The sequence below is a fragment of the Megalops cyprinoides genome, chromosome 22 (genome assembly GCF_013368585.1).
Source record: "Megalops cyprinoides isolate fMegCyp1 chromosome 22, fMegCyp1.pri, whole genome shotgun sequence".
In the NCBI taxonomy this organism is placed as follows: domain Eukaryota; kingdom Metazoa; phylum Chordata; class Actinopteri; order Elopiformes; family Megalopidae; genus Megalops; species Megalops cyprinoides.
The window spans coordinates 8,789,957-8,807,700 of NC_050604.1; the positions used below are offsets into that span (position 1 = coordinate 8,789,957).

General features: G+C 44.3%; 1 protein-coding gene across 1 annotated transcript; it reads right to left on the minus strand.

Moving 5' to 3' along the window:
- Nucleotides 1-1,102: 1,102 nt before the first annotated feature.
- Nucleotides 1,103-13,549, minus strand: LOC118769794 (stimulated by retinoic acid gene 6 protein-like). The gene is made up of 18 exons (XM_036517118.1): nucleotides 13,360-13,549; nucleotides 12,435-12,507; nucleotides 12,197-12,297; nucleotides 11,452-11,582; nucleotides 10,706-10,826; nucleotides 10,180-10,225; nucleotides 9,646-9,774; nucleotides 9,139-9,248; nucleotides 8,095-8,206; nucleotides 6,982-7,138; nucleotides 6,568-6,643; nucleotides 6,306-6,387; nucleotides 5,998-6,046; nucleotides 5,331-5,448; nucleotides 4,838-4,957; nucleotides 3,561-3,724; nucleotides 2,663-2,812; nucleotides 1,103-2,161 (listed from the first exon to the last, which is right to left on the minus strand). Exons 1-18 carry the CDS (start codon nucleotides 13,380-13,382, stop codon nucleotides 1,962-1,964), a joined length of 1,962 nt encoding a protein of 653 aa, XP_036373011.1. The 5' UTR covers nucleotides 13,383-13,549; the 3' UTR covers nucleotides 1,103-1,961.
- Between the last annotated feature and the right edge of the window lie 4,195 nt (nucleotides 13,550-17,744).

Sequence of the window (17,744 nt, forward strand, 5' to 3'; positions counted from 1 at the left end):
TGATTGGATGGCAGAGAAACAAATGTACATTTACATCTGTAAGGTTTTCGAGGCTCCACAGAGTCTCCTCCTTCATCCTGATCACAGGAAGTGACAGAGGTATTGCACCTCATACAGGAACAAAGGGTGTGGTGCAGAAGGCAACCGAATGGTCGTTGTTAACAAAGGCATGCCAATAAATTCCCTTTGACTAACCGCCCCTTGATAATTGAGTTTTGATTGCATTAGGTGACCATCCAAGAACACAAGCAGGTTTTGCATTTTCCTTACAATAGTGTATATAATATGGTACCAGCATCTTGCGAATCTTGTGTGTTCAATCATACTGTGAATTGACTAACTTTTACTTAGTCAATTCAACTTTTGTCTCGTTTTGCCAGAATAGGCCTCCTTGTAACGGCTCAGGCAAGGACTCAGTCGCAGACCAAAAGAGCTCCAGGTTCCAGGCGGGTTTATTAATGACGACAGGCAAGTTGCGAAACGAAAACAGGCAGGGTCGAAAACCAGAAGGCAGTCCGCAGGCAAAAACAGGGTTGGTAACAGGAGCAGGCAGGGTCAGGAACCGGGCAGGCAAATGATCAGGCAACGAGACAAGACGGCAGGCAGAAAACAAAGACAAAGGGCAGGCAGAGTCAAAACACAGAGAAATCAGAAATCCAGAAAAACTACAGGTACAAAACCACTGAGACAAACTGGCAAACAAGACAGGCACAAGCAGGGTAGAAATAGGGCTGGGCTGATGAGGAGATGGGATGCAGGTGGGCAGGCAGGCAGGTGAAGGTAATGGGGCAATCAGGTGGGCGGGGACCAGGCGGGGAGCAGGGCGGGGCTGGAACACAAGGAAAACAAAAAGCACATGGACAGGGAAAAAACAAAAACACCACAGCTAGGGGGGCGGGGCCCTGACACTTGGCATTTGAGGACATGCAGAAAAATTATTATTAAAACACATTATTAGTGAACACATGGACAATAATGACAAGAAATGTACTGGAGAAAAACTTTTTATTATTTTAATCACCTGGTGTTTTTTATGTAAAATTTGAGAAAATCCCTGAAACATCTGCAATTTGTTGGCTATCTTATCTACAACCACATTTTCAGTATTTACAGATTGAACCCAGCAAACATCTGTTACGTAATCTTATCTTGCATGCAAGCGTTTTTTATGATCTCTCTTAAAACCTTATACAGAGTCGAGCGAAATGGGGCTGTGTCACTGACACACTCTGAAATCACTTCTGTCCGAATCACCTTACACAGGAATTCTTTTGTTTTCCAAGACCGGGTAAATGCATAGAGGACTTAGAGACTGAGGACTTATCAGTAGAGAAAAGTAATACATTTCCAGCTTTATTTACAGTTACTTTGTTCAGATGAGCTGTAAGATCCTTGCTCTGGGAATCTTTGTTTTGAGGGAGCTATTTGTTCGTCTGGCAGCGCAGTACAGGCAGTTTCACATTATGAGGGCTGTGGCACTTCACTATGGACTTGAGTGCCACCTTATAAAAACCTTTGACCTGTAGTACTTCTTTTAGTTTCTGTAGTTTTTGGCAGAGATGTAGCTGTACTTGGAGATGACAAACAATTATCTTTGCAGCACCCTGCACCTTGAGCTGGAGGGCTTTAGTCCAAATGCGGTGGGCACTTTGACCAGCACTGCTCCAGTCAAGGCTCTCTTTATGCTTTAACTCTCTTTACACTGAATTGTGGGAATGTAATCAGAATATAAAAATAATAACAGCTGGATGCTCTGACCTATCCCTGCAGCCAGAGTGAGAGCTCTCTCTGTCACCGTGGGCATAAGAGAGGGGACAGTGGAGCTCAGGGGACACGCCCAGCCTCTTCCGCCCAGCCTGCTGGGACTTTCTCTGCACTGACAACTCAGCGGTAACCATAGCGACCGGACTGGCATGGGTCAGCCGGGCCACACGCTCGCTGGGCCGTGCCGTTGGCGTCACTCAGATGCCAGGTGTTTCTCCGGTGCGGGTTTCCTCAGACCACCGGTCCCGAGCAGACAGGGCGTAGCCCAGGACGAGCCGCTCCAGGCTGCTCTGGGGGGACGGGGTGGGGTGTTTACGCATCAGGATCAGTTGGGGGTTCTTCATCAGGGTGTAGAGCAGGAGCCACCGGACCCGCGCCCTGCCACCCGTCACCGACACTGGGGCGGGGCAAGAGAGAGGGTGTTACACCACTGCCTTAATTCTGACACCTGTTCCCTAAGGGCTGCTGTGTCTGAACGCTGTCTGCTCCAGCCAGGCACTCAGCTAATAATGTCTTAACTTAACCAATTTATTCAACTAGTAATGTCTTGACTGAACCTGCAGCTAGCCCAAATTCAGAGACTTTAGGTAGTTTATGGAGAATTGGAAAGCTATTGAATTGCAGTCCTCCAGGAGTAGAGTTGAACAGTCATGCAATATAACATTGCAATTCAGTTGCCTTTTAATAAAGAGGTGATTGCTGTTTGTGCATTATTCTATGTAAGGTGCCTGATAGAATATGATGACATTACCTTATTTTTGTGTTACACAAAATATACAAGAGCAAGTAGGTATAATAAGATGTATTTACAGAAGAAAATATATCCCAAAAACATCAATAAATCAAATGTATACTCAAATAACAGACGTCAAAGTTTATAGGTCATTTGCATACTCACCAGAGGATACATTGTTGAATTGGGAGTACGTGGAGGTCGTCCTCTGTCGCGCCTCGAGTCTTTCGACCAATAGGAGATGGCAGAAGCAGATCATGACAGGGTTGCTATGGTAATGGTCAGCAAAGATCATGCCGATCCAGGTACTGTACCCTGAAACAAAACACAGACAGTGGTAGCCTTTCATATGTGCCTCAGCAGATGAAAACAAAGAGATATGTCCTACATGTATCATACTCTGTTTTCCTTGTATTTATTGTTTATAGTATTCATTTCCTATTGACGCATTTTCCTGCAGCACTGCAAAACACATTCCAAAGTATGAGCTCAGATCCTTCCAAATGATGAATATCACCACCATACAGGTACCCTGATTTTACCGGGCTCACACTGTGCTTGGAACTGCTTAGCAAAGGCTGTGTGTCACACTCACTTCCTGGAGGGTCCCTGTTATTTTGGGGTTTGGTCCTTTCTATTCCTCCAATTTTAATCTCAAAATCAGCTCAAAATTTAAAAAAATAAATAAATAAATAAAAACTTACTTTATCATAAGATTACATGTGTTTTAATGAAGATTTTTTTTTCTTGCATTGTATTTTTGAGCAGTCTTTAGTGTATTGCCTGCTAGTGTATTATGTAACTAATTAGCTAATTGGCCCAGTTAATGCAGGGGTAATTGGTTTTTGCACAAAATTCACAGCAACCCTCCAGAAATTAGCTCTCACATTTCCCAGATCTAAGAATGTTCTGAGTCTTACACAGGGTTGTGGCAATGAACCACCCAGGATCCAAACCCGTAACCCCTGTCCAGAGAGCCATGCTCCAATGCCCCCAATCCCCCACACCCCCCCGGCCCCTTTCATATATATCCCATCAGGCATGGGCGGGGCCTCTCTCTCACCCGGGTCCAGGGACTCGTAGCCCCGCTGCATGATGGTACGGTCGATGCGCGCCACTAGCCAGGTCCCGAGCACACTGCTGATCAGCAGTCTCAGCACACAGTTGCTCAGGCCCATGATCACGTTGTAGAAGAAGAAGAAGTAGTTGAAGTTGTGGAAAGCCTTCCTGGAGGAGGAGAGGACCGGCAACCCCAGTTAGAGATGTGCTCTGCTGCCTGGTTGTGTTTTTTCCCCAGTCACACTCATGGAATCACACGTTTTACTCATAAAGAGCCATTTTTGTACAAGCATCCACTTTCCCATCTACATAATAATAGTCTAATAGCTGAAAGGGTTGGTAGTTTACTTTTGCTGATGAAAATCTATTGGTCTGTTGTACTCTGGACAAATCATACTGAGAAAACACAGAACATTTCTGTCTTTGATATGTCAGCTTGGAATTTGAACTGAAGTTGCTGAGCGGTTTACATGGGTTCATTCATACGAAGAGCATCAATCATGCTTGCCGTAGACATAGTATAAAATTCATCTGTATTTATTACACATCCAGAGATGTCCCACCTAAAACAGCCCCCCTCAAGTATCTGTGACATTATCGTACCAGTAGGCAGTTAACATTCCTAATATATCTATTATGTCATGAGATTCTTGGCTGTCCACATTTACTTACAACACTGACAGCTGTCAGAGTCACTGTCAAAGTAACAGCAGGGACACTCTGTTAAACGTGTCTCTACCCCCACAGACCATCCCACTAATGACAAAGCGCCAGGCCACAGATGATGTGCATTTCTCATCTGTGGCTGAGAGCAATAACCCCTTTAAAGGGCCATTAACCCTGAGTGCCAACAGCAGTTCGTCCGGCTGCTAACCACTGAGATCCGTCTCGCTGCTAATCACAAATGATCTGCAGCCTATAAGAGTGATTTCACTTGCCAAATGGTTTTGATCAAATTATCATAAAACCAAGCCACTTAAATCATGAACGGCCATCTCATTACCCACAGCTGAAGTGAGTAGAATCCTCTTAAAATGAGCGTCGGGTCCCTCTTGTGGTCAGACAGAAAAGTGCAAATTAGGGCAGCATGCCAAGCCAGAGGCTGGCGTTCAATTTATTAACCTCAATTTGAGCTGTAAATAAGAAGTACAGAGCCGTTACAGGGCATTAAATGAATAGCATCTCTCATGATGTAAGGCCTCGGGGGAAAGGATTTCAGCACGCACAGCTTTGCTGGCAAACCACGAGCTAATGTAGACGTCACTGTGGCCGTTAGCGTACCTGTTGTTCAGTGCTAAGGGTTTCCGTTCATCTGCGGGGGAAATCTTGTCTTGGAGGAAGAACACCTGGACCAGCATTATCTGAAATATCACCAGCGCTACGACCACACCCACAGTCAATCTGAAACAAGTGCAAAAAAGGAAATGTAATGCAATTTGCCTTGTGTGTACTAACACCCTGTGCCAAAGTTGCTTTTGACAATCTCCATTTATATGAGTGACTTACAGACCCATAATAGTAATATGTGTATCCCATAAACAACAAGAAACAACACAAACAGCATGTGAGAAAGATATGACCGATCAGCCTGTTACACACTGACCTTCAAGCTGAATAACAGTGCTAAAACGTCGGCAGCCAACAGCAATGCCCATAGCATACACATAGTGCGTAACAGTTATGTTTAAGAGTGTTATGTAAGTGATGTAAACTTGCACACAGAGCCTAATAAAGATCCGTAAGAGTACTGTTGCTCTCCTCCCCGCTCACTCACAGAATGATCCCCAGGTTGGCCAGAACCGACAGCCCTCGGCCTTTCTGAATGGGCAGAACCAGGCCGTAAGCGATGATCAGCCCGAACACGAACTGGACGAAGTGGACGATGAGGTAACCTGGGGGGGTGGTCGGAGAAGGGGAGGATGAGAGCGTTTGGAAACCCTCAGCACACCACAGCGCTGCGATCAGTCATACAAGCTTTGGCTCTCACAGTTTTCCAAATGTACGTATCTTACATTTCCAACGTTTCCTTATGTTCCGTGCTGAATTCTGTAATGCATCATATGTGCAATGCTACATTCTTATAACACATTTACATATTCAGCGCTGAACTCTGTAACATATTTATACGTTAAGCCCTGGATTTCGTCCAAAACCTCCCAAAGTTGCATGTTCTATCTTGACAGGGCAGAACTGTTTTGCCAGCCACAGACAGACTGGAGCTTTCAGCTTCTGCACACATTAAACACAACTCATTTGTCTCACTCCCAGCCACTGGTTTACTGATAAGGTCGAAGAGAGGCCACTGCTCAGAGCTCAGTGGCAAGTGGAATGCCAGGGGCAAAAGAAGCCAAAAGGGAGCTCTGACCTTTTGGGTTAATTATTCATTCAATCACTAAGGAGTCAATGAGAGATGACGAAGCTCAGAGCCAAGGTGTACTTACCCCAGAGAGTGAAGGCAATCTGCCAGCCTGAATACCTTGTAATGGCAGCCTGAGAATTATATCCAGAAATTGAATCATTAATGTCTGCTTTATCACTTTATCTGTATGTGTGCAGCTGGGTTTGCGGATTTGTCTTATGATCAATTGCTGAAGAATGTTCTGCAGATGCTAATTATTTGTACTTGATGTATAATTCACAGGATGTTTTTGGGAGCATCTGTCTTGAGAAAGATACTGTCTGTGTGCTGCTGCTATTTGACAGTACATTCAGAGGCCTCTTCCCATTGGGCAGATGAGCTGCCACTCACCACACTGACTGCAGAACTGGGGTTATGGAATTTCTTTGGCAGGAAGCCCTTCTGTCCCGCCCAGAGTCTCCTCAGGTGCTTCCTGTGACCGGGGAACAGAGAACAGGAAGTGGTCTTTGCATGTTCATATACCTACAACCGCCACAAGCAACTGTCCGCCAGTCTAGACAGAGTCTTTAGCTTCTTAGCGTACAGCACAGTGAATCCTAAAGTCAAAGCCAGAAAAAGGGAGCTCACTGCTGAGAAATAAAATCTGATATACCTGTAACAGGCCAGCACATGGAATGTGTACGTGATTGAGGTTAGGCTGGCAAAGATGGTGGTGGCAATCCAGGTGGCTGCACAAAAGACAAAACACAACATTTATTTTCCAAACCATGATTTTCTCTGCATTTCTTCATAAATGCATACATACATTATCATACAAACATATCTAATCATCACTCACCCCTGACAAGTCCCAAAGTAAACAGTAGAATCATATTCCCATTTCTCACAAACATATCAAGAGCGATATCAAAGAGAACTCTTTACGCTTAATCCAGAATAACATTCTCATTGTACTCAGGGGTCAGGGATTTTTTTGCAGTTCAGTAAATATTTTGTCAAAATGTGTAGCGCACGCCTCAGATTGTTCGTTCTATGGCAAAACCCCTGAGAATGAACAGGCCATTACCTCTGGCGACATGACTGAACTCTTCTACCTGCGGGATCAACGTGGCAAACATGTTGTCTGTTCCATTACAGGAAGCAGCCAGATCCTTCAGGGAGGCAGCCAGCACGTCCAGTTTATCAAAGGCGTAGTCACTGAGGCTGTAGTCAGCCAGGGTGATCTGTGGAGGACAGAGGCAGGAGGCAGGGCTTCATTCAAAGTCAAAAATGAAGGGGCAGTTCTGTGGTTGTCAGGTACATGGCATCATAACCAGAAGGCTTCAGGTTCCAACCCCAGGTGGGCCACTGCTGTTGTTTATCTGAGCAAGAACATTAAAGACACCAAGAAATCTTTAAAGTATGTGAAATGTAAGATATGGAATATGCCCTGGATAATAATCTCCTCAACAAACAAAACTAAGCAAATGACAGATAATTTTGCGGTTTTTACAGTGCCCTTGGAATAATTGGTCACCAGTGAGACAATTGGTCTCATCTTCAACACAGTCAGAATGTAGCTTCATGAACTCAAGTTCAGACCATGATGATGATGAGTGGAGGACTTCAAGGACAGACCAAGGACAGAACTAGGAGATTTATCTAGAAGAGTTGTACTCCTTGTTTAAATCATTTTCTTCCTTGTTTTTAATCATCTTAATCCCTTTGAAGTGTGCCTGTTGACCTGTTTTTAAACTGTTATATTTATATCTCCTTTCCTGGCGTTTTATGTCTGTATGTGAGAAGCAATCAGCCATCTTCATCATATCCCCCATAGATGCAGAACTGAAATAAAAGTAATCAAGTCCCACATGCTCCATAACATCCTCATTACGCGTCTGTGATGTCATAGCTCTGTGATAATGTTGCAACAAACTTAAGGGGCCTTTGTGAGAACGTTTTCATCAAGGTGAAATGTATTTGTGGTTGAAGCACAGTATCATAACCCTCAATCAAAAAAAGAGATGCACTCAGGATACCTTTCTGTTTCAATTAAGAGCCAGCCACTATTTAAATAACCAAGGACCAGGACTAGTTCTGGTGCTGGAACTTTACTCTAGACTCAATGATGCCGGGACAGAAATCTCCAGTATAGAGGGTCCACCATCTCAGTTTTATGCTTGGTTTTAACAATACTCACTGCGTATAGGCCAATGAGAGAAATGACTGACGTGCCAATCATTCTGTTGGGGAACTTGAAGTAAGGATCCCATTCATAAATGTTTCTCTCAAACCAGTTCTTCTCCAGCTTCCTGCCACAGGAATCATAAAACAGAAAAAAGAATAGTATTAAAATAATAGTATTAAAATAAAATTTAAAAATTTAAGAAAACCATCTCTCTTTTTCTCTCTCTCTGTCTGTCTGTCTGTCTCTCTCTCTCTCTCTCTCTCTCTCTGTCTTTTTCTTTTTCTCTCTCTCCTTCTAGAGGTACTCTGAATCACCAGCTTGGTATTGATGGTAGCTTCATCGTAATAGTGAGGCATATGACGTTCAGGATGAATAACAGAGGGAAATGAGCAGAAACAGTCTACTGAATCTCAGCTGCACGAGGAAGGAAAGGCTGTTTTCTAACACACCTCTGAACATAAGCATTTATCCAGAGCCTTATGTGACAGGAATGTAAACAAGGGCCAAGGATCAACTATAGAACAAAACAGCTATATAAATCATAATGTACAAAACATCTGATATGGCTGCTGTGGACCCAATACAACATTTCTACCTTGGTCATCAGGTGAAGGGTGCAGTGCCCCTGCCATTACATTACATTATTGTCATTTAGCAGATGCTCTTATCCACAGCAACTTACATAGACTACAATGTTTACATGCTACCCATTTATGCAGCTGGATATTTACTGACACAATTGTGGGTTAAGCACCTTGTTGAAGCGGACAACAACAGCGCCCCGGCGGCAAATAGGACCGGCAACCTATCGATAGCCCTGCTCCTTACCACTACCAATGTGAAAGGTCATCGACCGAGACCAGTTCAGCGGCTTTATGTCCGCGCTGACCCAGAAGGCCGTTGGCTCAATCCCAAGATGAGTCATACGAAAGAACTAAACTCCATGTCACAGAAACTGAGATAAGCTCCCACCCTGCAATCTAGTCAGCTTTGGCTGCTGCCAGCAGCCCCACCAACGAGTCCAACATTAAGAGCAGTGTTAGAGAGGACAGTTACCCTTGTGAGGTGCAGCGCTGCTCCAGGTGCCGGCTGTAGCGTTCGGGGGCGCTCCGCAGCAGAGACTGCACATATTTGGCCTGGTGGGTCTGCATCAATTCATCCTGTTCCTGCCGGGGGGGGTAGAACAGAACAGAGGGGTCAGGGGAGGACCCCAGTACTGTGGGATCTGAAACCATTACTGCTGGTTTATATTAAAATTGTGGTATTCTTATATTATACCTCCATGTAGGGAAAATTCCATAGTTTAAATTTTACAGAACCATCCTAAAATTTAACAGTGTTAATATCTTTCTACAGCCATATATTAACTGAAGCAACTTGGGTTACTGAAGATAGCCTCATTTAACTGTGTCCCATCTGAGAATCAAACCAGCAGTCCTCATGTCATTCTGTTTGCCAATGTGCCACTGCACTCACAGTAGGGGTATGGCAAAGCGCCACACCTCACTGGACATTTTGGTAAGCCCCTCCACCCTGCCCTCATGAGTCCCTGCTGGCTCTCACCTCCTCTCCCTCCAGCCCCCGATGGAGGCGCACAGCCTTCAGGAGCATGTCGAAGAATCGCCCCAGGAGGAAGACCAGGCACACGATGGAGGGCCACTGGAAGATGGGCTTCTGGTACTTTCCCAGAACCTGGGCAAAGAGAATTAACCTGCCGCTTCATCCGCACTGCAAGTGGGTGAGCTTCATTAAAAGGCACAGCAACATACAGTATGTTCATATTTCTGCTACAGTTCATTTACAATGTACAGCGTGATTGCCACTTTCGTTAGTGACCTTCATGCATGCATCATTAAATGTAATATGAGAGATAAAATGTAATGTGTTTAAAATTGCATTGAAATTTGTCATGCAGTGATAACATGACAAACTTTGACATATGTAGTATGCAGTATACTGGGTTTCCGTTTCATAGGAGATTCATTCTCAAAGTATGCTGTCCTCATCTTGTTTGATTGCAAATAATCTATATTACCAACGTCCAAAATCAATGTCGTATTATTTTACAATTTTGGGCTGTATGGCGTATTTACCTACCTCACCACTTGGGCAGGTCACAGTGTCCCACAGTGTTACTATGGTCCTAGAATTCAGGATAGACAGAAAATAAAAAGACACATGAATTAATAGAAAATAAAATGCATAAAAGCTAATAATTAACTTTTTGTGATAAAATTGTACAGATAAGGTGGTAATGGTGCTCAGTTGAGAATGGTGGCAAAGTTTACTTTCGGTAATGCCTTATCATAAGTTTAATGATTTGTCCAATACAGTTCTCAATTCCGCAACTAGAAAATACAGCTGTTTGTACCATATTATATAATTATAGTATACAATTAGTATATCATGCCCACAGTATTAATACTGAATTACCAGATACATCTTAGACACATCAAAGGTCTTGCTACAACAAAGACACCAAATTAAAAAGCCCTTAATCTGTTCATCAGACCTGTTTCATTTCAGCAAGACAACAAATGGCACAATGTCACTGGTGGGTTATAAGACGGAAGACAAAAGTTTCTTGAGCAGGAAGAGGGTCTTATCCCACTGAAACACTGACCAAGCCAGAGTGTAGAGGATTCCCAGCACGGCCCCGATGGCTCGGAAGGGGGTGGACAGGCAGGCGAAGAATGGGAAGTAGACCAGGCCCACCTCCAGGGCACCCACGAGGTACACAATGGCTGCAGACAGAGGCCAATTCAGAGGCTGTGAGGAAGGGCGACTGGACTCTGTCCAGACTCCCCTCTGATGTGGAAAAACACCTTCATAAGGATGCAGTGAAATGGCGGTGAAGGGTCACACCCATGATGAAAAATGGCTGAGTTCCTCAAGTTAAGATGCTTCTGGAAAGGTTTGTTAATAACTCAGCTGGGGCAGGGAGGGGGGGGTTGGGGGGGGTGGCAGGAAGTTGGGTTTCAAATGTTTTTTTAGTCTCTGGAATTTGTCACTGATGATAGCCTGATGCCAGAGTCAAAATGTCAAGGTTTTTCAGTTGCTCAGTTAAAAGGAAGGAGTTGGGCTGTTGCCTTGGTTTTGTCTCTTTTTTTTTCTTTTTTTTCTATTTTTGTTCATAGGAGTTTCTCACTGCGTGCAGGGTAGCCTGCAACTGGTATAAGAATAGAACTGTAGGCAGTATTTTTTTTTTTTTTTCAATAACCCACAAAGGTTTCAGTTTCAGTCATTAATGACTTTTCAGCCTTGAGGTTCACAGAATGGAGATTCCAGTTTCGCATGTTGTGTGGAGTCTGATTGGGTGAGTCGTAAGAGAAAGCTAATGAGGACGGGAAACAGCAAGATGTGTCGTACCTTTGGCCCATGTTGGCACGTTAAACTGGACGTACTTCTCTGAGAACAGAAGCAGTACGCTGGAGGACACGGCTCCGAAGGCAAAGCCGTACGACCACCGGTTACTGAGGCTTCCGATGAAGTCCAGGGGCCTTAAAAGCACACAAGTGCCAGGGCTCATTACAAAGAAGACCCTGAGGCTGAACTCCAATGGGAAAAACACACCAACAATAGCACTATCAAATTTGTCCTCTGATCTCACATATTGTCACCACTGCAAACTCTGTTTCATATATTTATAGCCACAGAAAATGCTCAAAGCACTCTTCCGCAATCTTATTAAACTTCTTTTGTTAGTCTGGCACAGACAAAGGCTGTCACAGCTTGATTGTTTAATTTGCATGAGCGTGCCCAACCAATAAAGGCATTTTTATAAACTTTATAAACTTGCAACGGAGTGCTGCATCTGTCTCCAAGTATAGTAGAGCATAGCATAGCATAAGATGGCATAGCATTGTGTAGTTTAGCAGAGTGTAGTGCAAATCCCCATTTATGTATGCTGTTGGACTCTGTTCCATTACATATTAGAGTATGGTACAGTACAGTACAGTACAGCATGGTACACTGCAGTATGCTATTATGTGACTAAGTGTTAAATGATAGTTTACGCTGTGTTCATGGCTGAATTTGTGTGTCTACGGGAGCAGCCCAGCCCAAACGCAGGCAGCATTAAGACTCAGAGCAAAGAGCAGGACATGTGACTCACACCACCACGCCGAACCGTCCCCTCAGAGCGGACAGCCTCTCGTCTATAGCCATGTGCCTGGCCCTCTTCTGCAGGAACGACAGCACAGCCACGATGGCGAACTGTAAAGGAGACGTACGGAGGCGTGCCTGAGACACTCTTAGCTCAGAAAGGGGGTGTTGGGGGCGGGTGGCCATGTTAGCGGCCCCCTGTCCTGCGATCAGTGCTTGTGTTTGACGGAGAAAGCCGCTGTACTTACAGCAGGGACCAGGGAGCAATGGAGGAACACTTCCATGGAAATGCCATTTTCACAGGTCTGGTTTGAAGGGCCCCTTTACACACACAAACATCTCTTTATTTATAAAATGGAGATGATATAAAGTGAGAGAAACAGCTTTCAAAGGAATACAATGTCACACAGCTGTCAAAGGGGCTTTGAGGTCAACTGTCAGCCTTGAAGCATTTTGATGGCTTGATTACAATATGTATATATTTGACATCACCTGGTCCATATTCATGATCTCCTAATAGCTATATTCCATTCATAGTCTCTTTTTTAGCTCACACTTGGACCCACCTCACCCTATCGTGTAACATGAAATCATGTTAAAATATGATCAAGGACATAGCTTTAAAAACACTATGTAAAGTGCCAGGTATACTTTTGTAAACGGTCATGCATCTGACACACACTGACCTACAGAAAGCACCCAGTGAAAAATTACACAGTAACTGTGACCCTTAAAGATAACGGCATACCAAACTAGTTACCTCAGCGTATTGGAAAACCAAAGCAGAGGAGCAATCAATTCAGCAAACAGATGAGCCATTGTACAGGTGAGTGAATGGGAGATTTTATCATGAGGTAGTACATGCTCCTGTCGAGTGAAGCGAGAGCCACTGAATCTGCTACTGAAACCATGTGCCTTCTTTCAGTTTTACAGCACGCACACTAGCACCTACCATACACTTCATATCACAGTAGGGAATGCTGTGACATTTTGCGAATACCTCCACTGTCCTTTTCAAAGGCAAAACGAAACAGAACGACAGTCAACACAAAGGGACATGTTTTGTTCTCTGACCAGGTAGTACATTGTTTGTCTTTCTGCCAACCGTGTGATTACAAGTAACCTTCAGCTGCGCATTATCGCTAAAAGTTTGCTTTCCATTGCTCTACTCACCCAGTTTCTTCCACTCTCAGCATCCTGGTGCCGCAGGGGGAACAGCGAACAGGTGGCAGACTGGAGTCGCGGCAGCCTCACCTCAAACGCTCGCCCCTCTGAGCGCGGTCTTCCGGTGTCCTCAGCCCACGGCTCACGACACTGTATCTCTCACAGCCACGCCATAAAAGCCCAGAGTGTGCCAGCCACCTTTGACCACTTCCACACGTCTGACCCGCCCCCCTCGCCGTGGCAGGGGATTAACCCAGAGATGTTTTACCCGCCGTCACGTTACTGTGTAGTGGCAGAGCAAACACAAACCCCAGGCTCACAGAAGGCCCACAGCTTCCTCTGTCGGGATTCCTGTCTCACAGTCACTTCTGCATTTCTGGAGATGATTAGCTACTGACTGTGATGCTGTCTACTGGGATTTGAGCATTTTCTTATAACACCATGTTGCTATATGCAGTACAAAAAACATCCAGTTAGGTAAACTGATTTTAGTTTAACATACACTATGTGTTGTGGTGTGGGTTTTGCTTTTTGTTCATTTATTACATTAGTTTAAAAGGAGTGGACAGATAAACCTGTGTGACAGACTTTTTTTTGACTGTGAAGTGAAGTTATGCCTCAGAAATCCTTAAGTATTAATGTTGTCTCTGAAGTACTCAAATATTTGGTCATATATATATATATATATATATATATATATATATAATATACACGCACACACACACATATGTATATATATATATATATACATATAATTTTATACCACTTAGTTCATGTCAAAGATTCTACCTTGCAAGGTACAGAATGTAGGTGTTTTTTACTCATCAAAGATGGATTTGAAAAATGTAAGGCTCATTTCATCTACTTTGCGAGAGATACACATTTTATCTGAATGGTGTCGTACACATTGACCATAACTGCCATTTAAGCATTTGTTATCCTCAGCAAGACCAGCAGATGTCACTATAGCACGAAAACACATGTCAAATGTGATTTCTTTCTTATGAGCTCCCCACAACATATTGTGTGTCTGAAAGGAATGTTACCTACCCGTTGTGTATGAAGCATTTTTGTCAATGTTTACATTTATAATATTACTGTTGTTCTTTTTTTTAAAATAACTGGCAATTAAACACACAACCTTCTGGTTTCAGGGTGGACAACCAGTTGTTTCCACTTTGACTATGTTAAAAATTATATTTAAAGCTTATGTGTGTATTTTTGACTTCATTACAATTCAAAATAACATGTTGATATAAGACCAGTGTGGTGGTTAATAGGGTTAATAGCCTGTCTCTCTGGCACAGGCCAGAGTGTTGGACAAGACTGGGCTGAATCCCGCTGTGTCTCACTGTGCAGAACCTCCCAAAGTATGTGTTTATACCCACACAGCATTAGCACAAAAGGCATCCAAGGGAAGCGGATTCCTCTGTCTGTAAACATTGATCACTGCCAGCTTTATTAATTTAATCACTCCCCTGCGCTGTGGGATGTGCTTTTCCCTGCCAAAGAAGCACGGGCTGACCCCCCACCCAGCCCCGCCTGCCCACAGTGTGAGAGGGTGGGGCTCGAGGCCCTCATTCTGCAGCATGGGCCCGCTCAGAAACTCTCACGCCGTGACAGGAAAGACAAGGAAATCACAGGGCCGCATGGGAACAGCCCCACAGATCACGGAGCCGCCTCCCATTAAAGCTGCCGGGAGCACAGACCCAAACACAACCTGCCCCCTCAGCCAGTCACAGATCTCATTTCACAAAGCAACCGGGAGAAAGCCAGTGTTTTCATAATGGCCGTCATCCCAGTGATTACAAATGTAAGCACAATCCGCCCACTTGGCCTGGACAGCTTTAAAAAAGTCAAAAGGGACAAAGTCCCTTTTATTAGGCTTCATCCTGAGGAGTGCATTTCCACCTTGGACCTTGGAGGGATTGTGAGAATGTGCAGTCCTCTTATTTTTGAGAGTGTAGATACAGTAGTTTCTGCAAGATAGCTATTTTAGAAACCAGTAACTGAACTGAAATGCAGGCCAATTCATTTTGTACCCATTTTTCTGTTGCAGTTTTGGGTAGTGATATAGCCCAGTGCATTTACCCCCAGAGTGGACAAGAGGCCTTGGCAGGTTTAATAACCAACCCCCTCTTGTCATTGAGAAACTGAGGGAATAGGCAACCACTTGTGCTGTGAGATCTCATAAGCGTGCCCTTCTCTGCTGACCTTTGACCTTTCCCGTGGTCGCTACAGTGAAGCACATATTCCAGTCTTTGTTTGGTGTGTCTTCCTTATTATATTCTCTTTTATTATATTCTCTACCTATTCTCTTCCTTGAAACGTCCTTACGACCAAAGATTGCTTATTAACAGTAATAACAATGTCATGCTATGTTATCACACGCCAAACTGATACCACTGTACTAAAATCTACTAAATCGTACTAAAATGTACCTCTCCTATGAATGGTAAAATTAATCACTGTACCTTTCACATGAATGGTAAAATTAGTGAAATTGCCATGAAATACAGCTGAGTGAAAATCTTTACATGGTTTCAAGCTTTTTACCAAAACCCACATGTCTTATACTTAGGCTGTTACTGAATTAATTTCACAATGCAGTCAAAACTGTGGCTGCTCTTTCTATATGAAGAGTGACTGTATTAGGTCTGTAAAAGGGTCAAAGGCAAGAAACAGCAAATTTACTAAATGACTTGCATTTTCATCCTGGTTTGTGAAACTACCTATCTATGGCACAGTGAATCACTTTGAGGCTGGACTTTTATGGGGCCTGCTTGGGTGACAATATCTCGCTCACATGAGCTATCCTTCCACTCCACAGTGTATTGGCTCACACGGTTATCAGGGCACCGAGTGAGAACCCTCACGCATGAGTGTGTCATGGCCACGGGTTCTCACAGGTTGTCACTCCCCTTGCCATCTCTCTAATAATCTCAATAACACCTTTCTCTGTTTGTGAACCATTTCACTATATGGGCAATGATAACAACACAGACACACGATTTCCTCCTCAGCATAAATTAAGAGCCTCACAGCCGTTGTTCTGTCTGTTCAGCTTCGGCAGTATGTTTTCCCTGTCGTTTTCTATGATGAAGCGTATCTGGGAGGCCGTGGTCCTACTCACAGCTGGCAATGCCAGTCACCTTTTTGTACACTTACAAAGCACACCTACAAAGCATTCGGTTACTGGTGTTTCTCCCTCATTTTACTCATTTTATTGGTGAAGCTTAGTCCTGAGGCTCCACTGAAACAAACGACTATGATTGCCTTCTTTCAGGGCTGTTTTTGCTTGTTGTAGACTTTTGTGTGAAAGAGAGTTGATGGTTTTGCCCTTTGACCTGTGACCTTTTCTCTCTCCCGCTGTTTGAAGGTGTGTCCTGAACTACTCTCTGTCCCCCTCTGCATGTGGCCCTTGGCGTGACCTGTGGTTAACACCATACAAGGGGCAACTCACAGTTTAATGGCAAGCAAACAAAGCTCTTAGATTTGGGATACTGTCTCACTCACATAAGCTCATTCTTCTCACATCTTTGCTGTTTTCTATTCGTCAGGTTTGTCCCCACCTATAGGAAACAAGGTTGCACCACACACAGTTCAACGAATGATCGGACTGGTGGCTCAGGGCCAGATCGCCCCCTTCCCCTTACTGAAATCCAACCCTTAAGGTACGAGACATCCTCTGACAAATTCGATTTGCATGCCCAAAATATAGGGCAGGGGAGCCATGGGAGGGCGTTAGGGGGCTACCAAGGGCAAGCCTTGAGGCACTGGGTGGTCCAACCTCCAGTGTCTGCCACCTCTGCCCCCTGCTGCTCTAATGCCCCCACCAGGAACATCAAAACTGCCCTTGTCTCTGTGTGCCTAAATCATGATGGCTCCTCAACAGCTGGATGGAAAAGTGAACGAAGCACCAAGAGCGTGCAGACCGGAATCCCACTGAGGCCACAGCTGACAACAAGCCCCAATGCACAAACCAGGAGCTGCATCAGGAACTATCACGGCCACCACTTCCTCATCCTCAGAGTCATCGCACTGCAGGTAAAGAGAAATATGAGAAGAGATATTGGATGTGCTATGAAATTTACATTAATTATATTACATTACAGAAACAGCAGCTGTTACGGCTGTGAGCGAGGCGCTTGGTTTGCAGTTCCTGGCTTTTATCGGATGGAAAATGCAGGCTAATGCTCGGAGTCCCAGGTGCGGCAAGGTTTATCTGCTCTTTCAGATCACTGTGAATCAGTGGTTTTACCATTTGGCCCTTGGCCAAGCATAGAGGATTTCATTAATTATGTTTGAGGCACACCCATCCGATGAAATATGAACCAGTCTTTTCAAATGAACTCAGTGAAATGGATTCCAGCAGCAGCTGAGAAGTTAAATGA

What these genes read in the sequence shown, in the direction of transcription:
- LOC118769794 (XM_036517118.1), bottom strand. Translation starts at nt 13,382, where the DNA reads ATGCTGAGAGTGGAAGAAACTGG. An exon ending in CTGAGAGTGGAAGAAACTGG is followed by an intron (nt 12,508 to 13,359) that starts GTGAGTAGAGCA and finishes GTGTGTGTAAAG; the next exon opens with GGGCCCTTCAAACCAGACCT. An exon ending in CCAGTTCTGCAGTCAGTGTG is followed by an intron (nt 6,047 to 6,305) that starts GTGAGTGGCAGC and finishes TATAATTCTCAG; the next exon opens with GCTGCCATTACAAGGTATTC.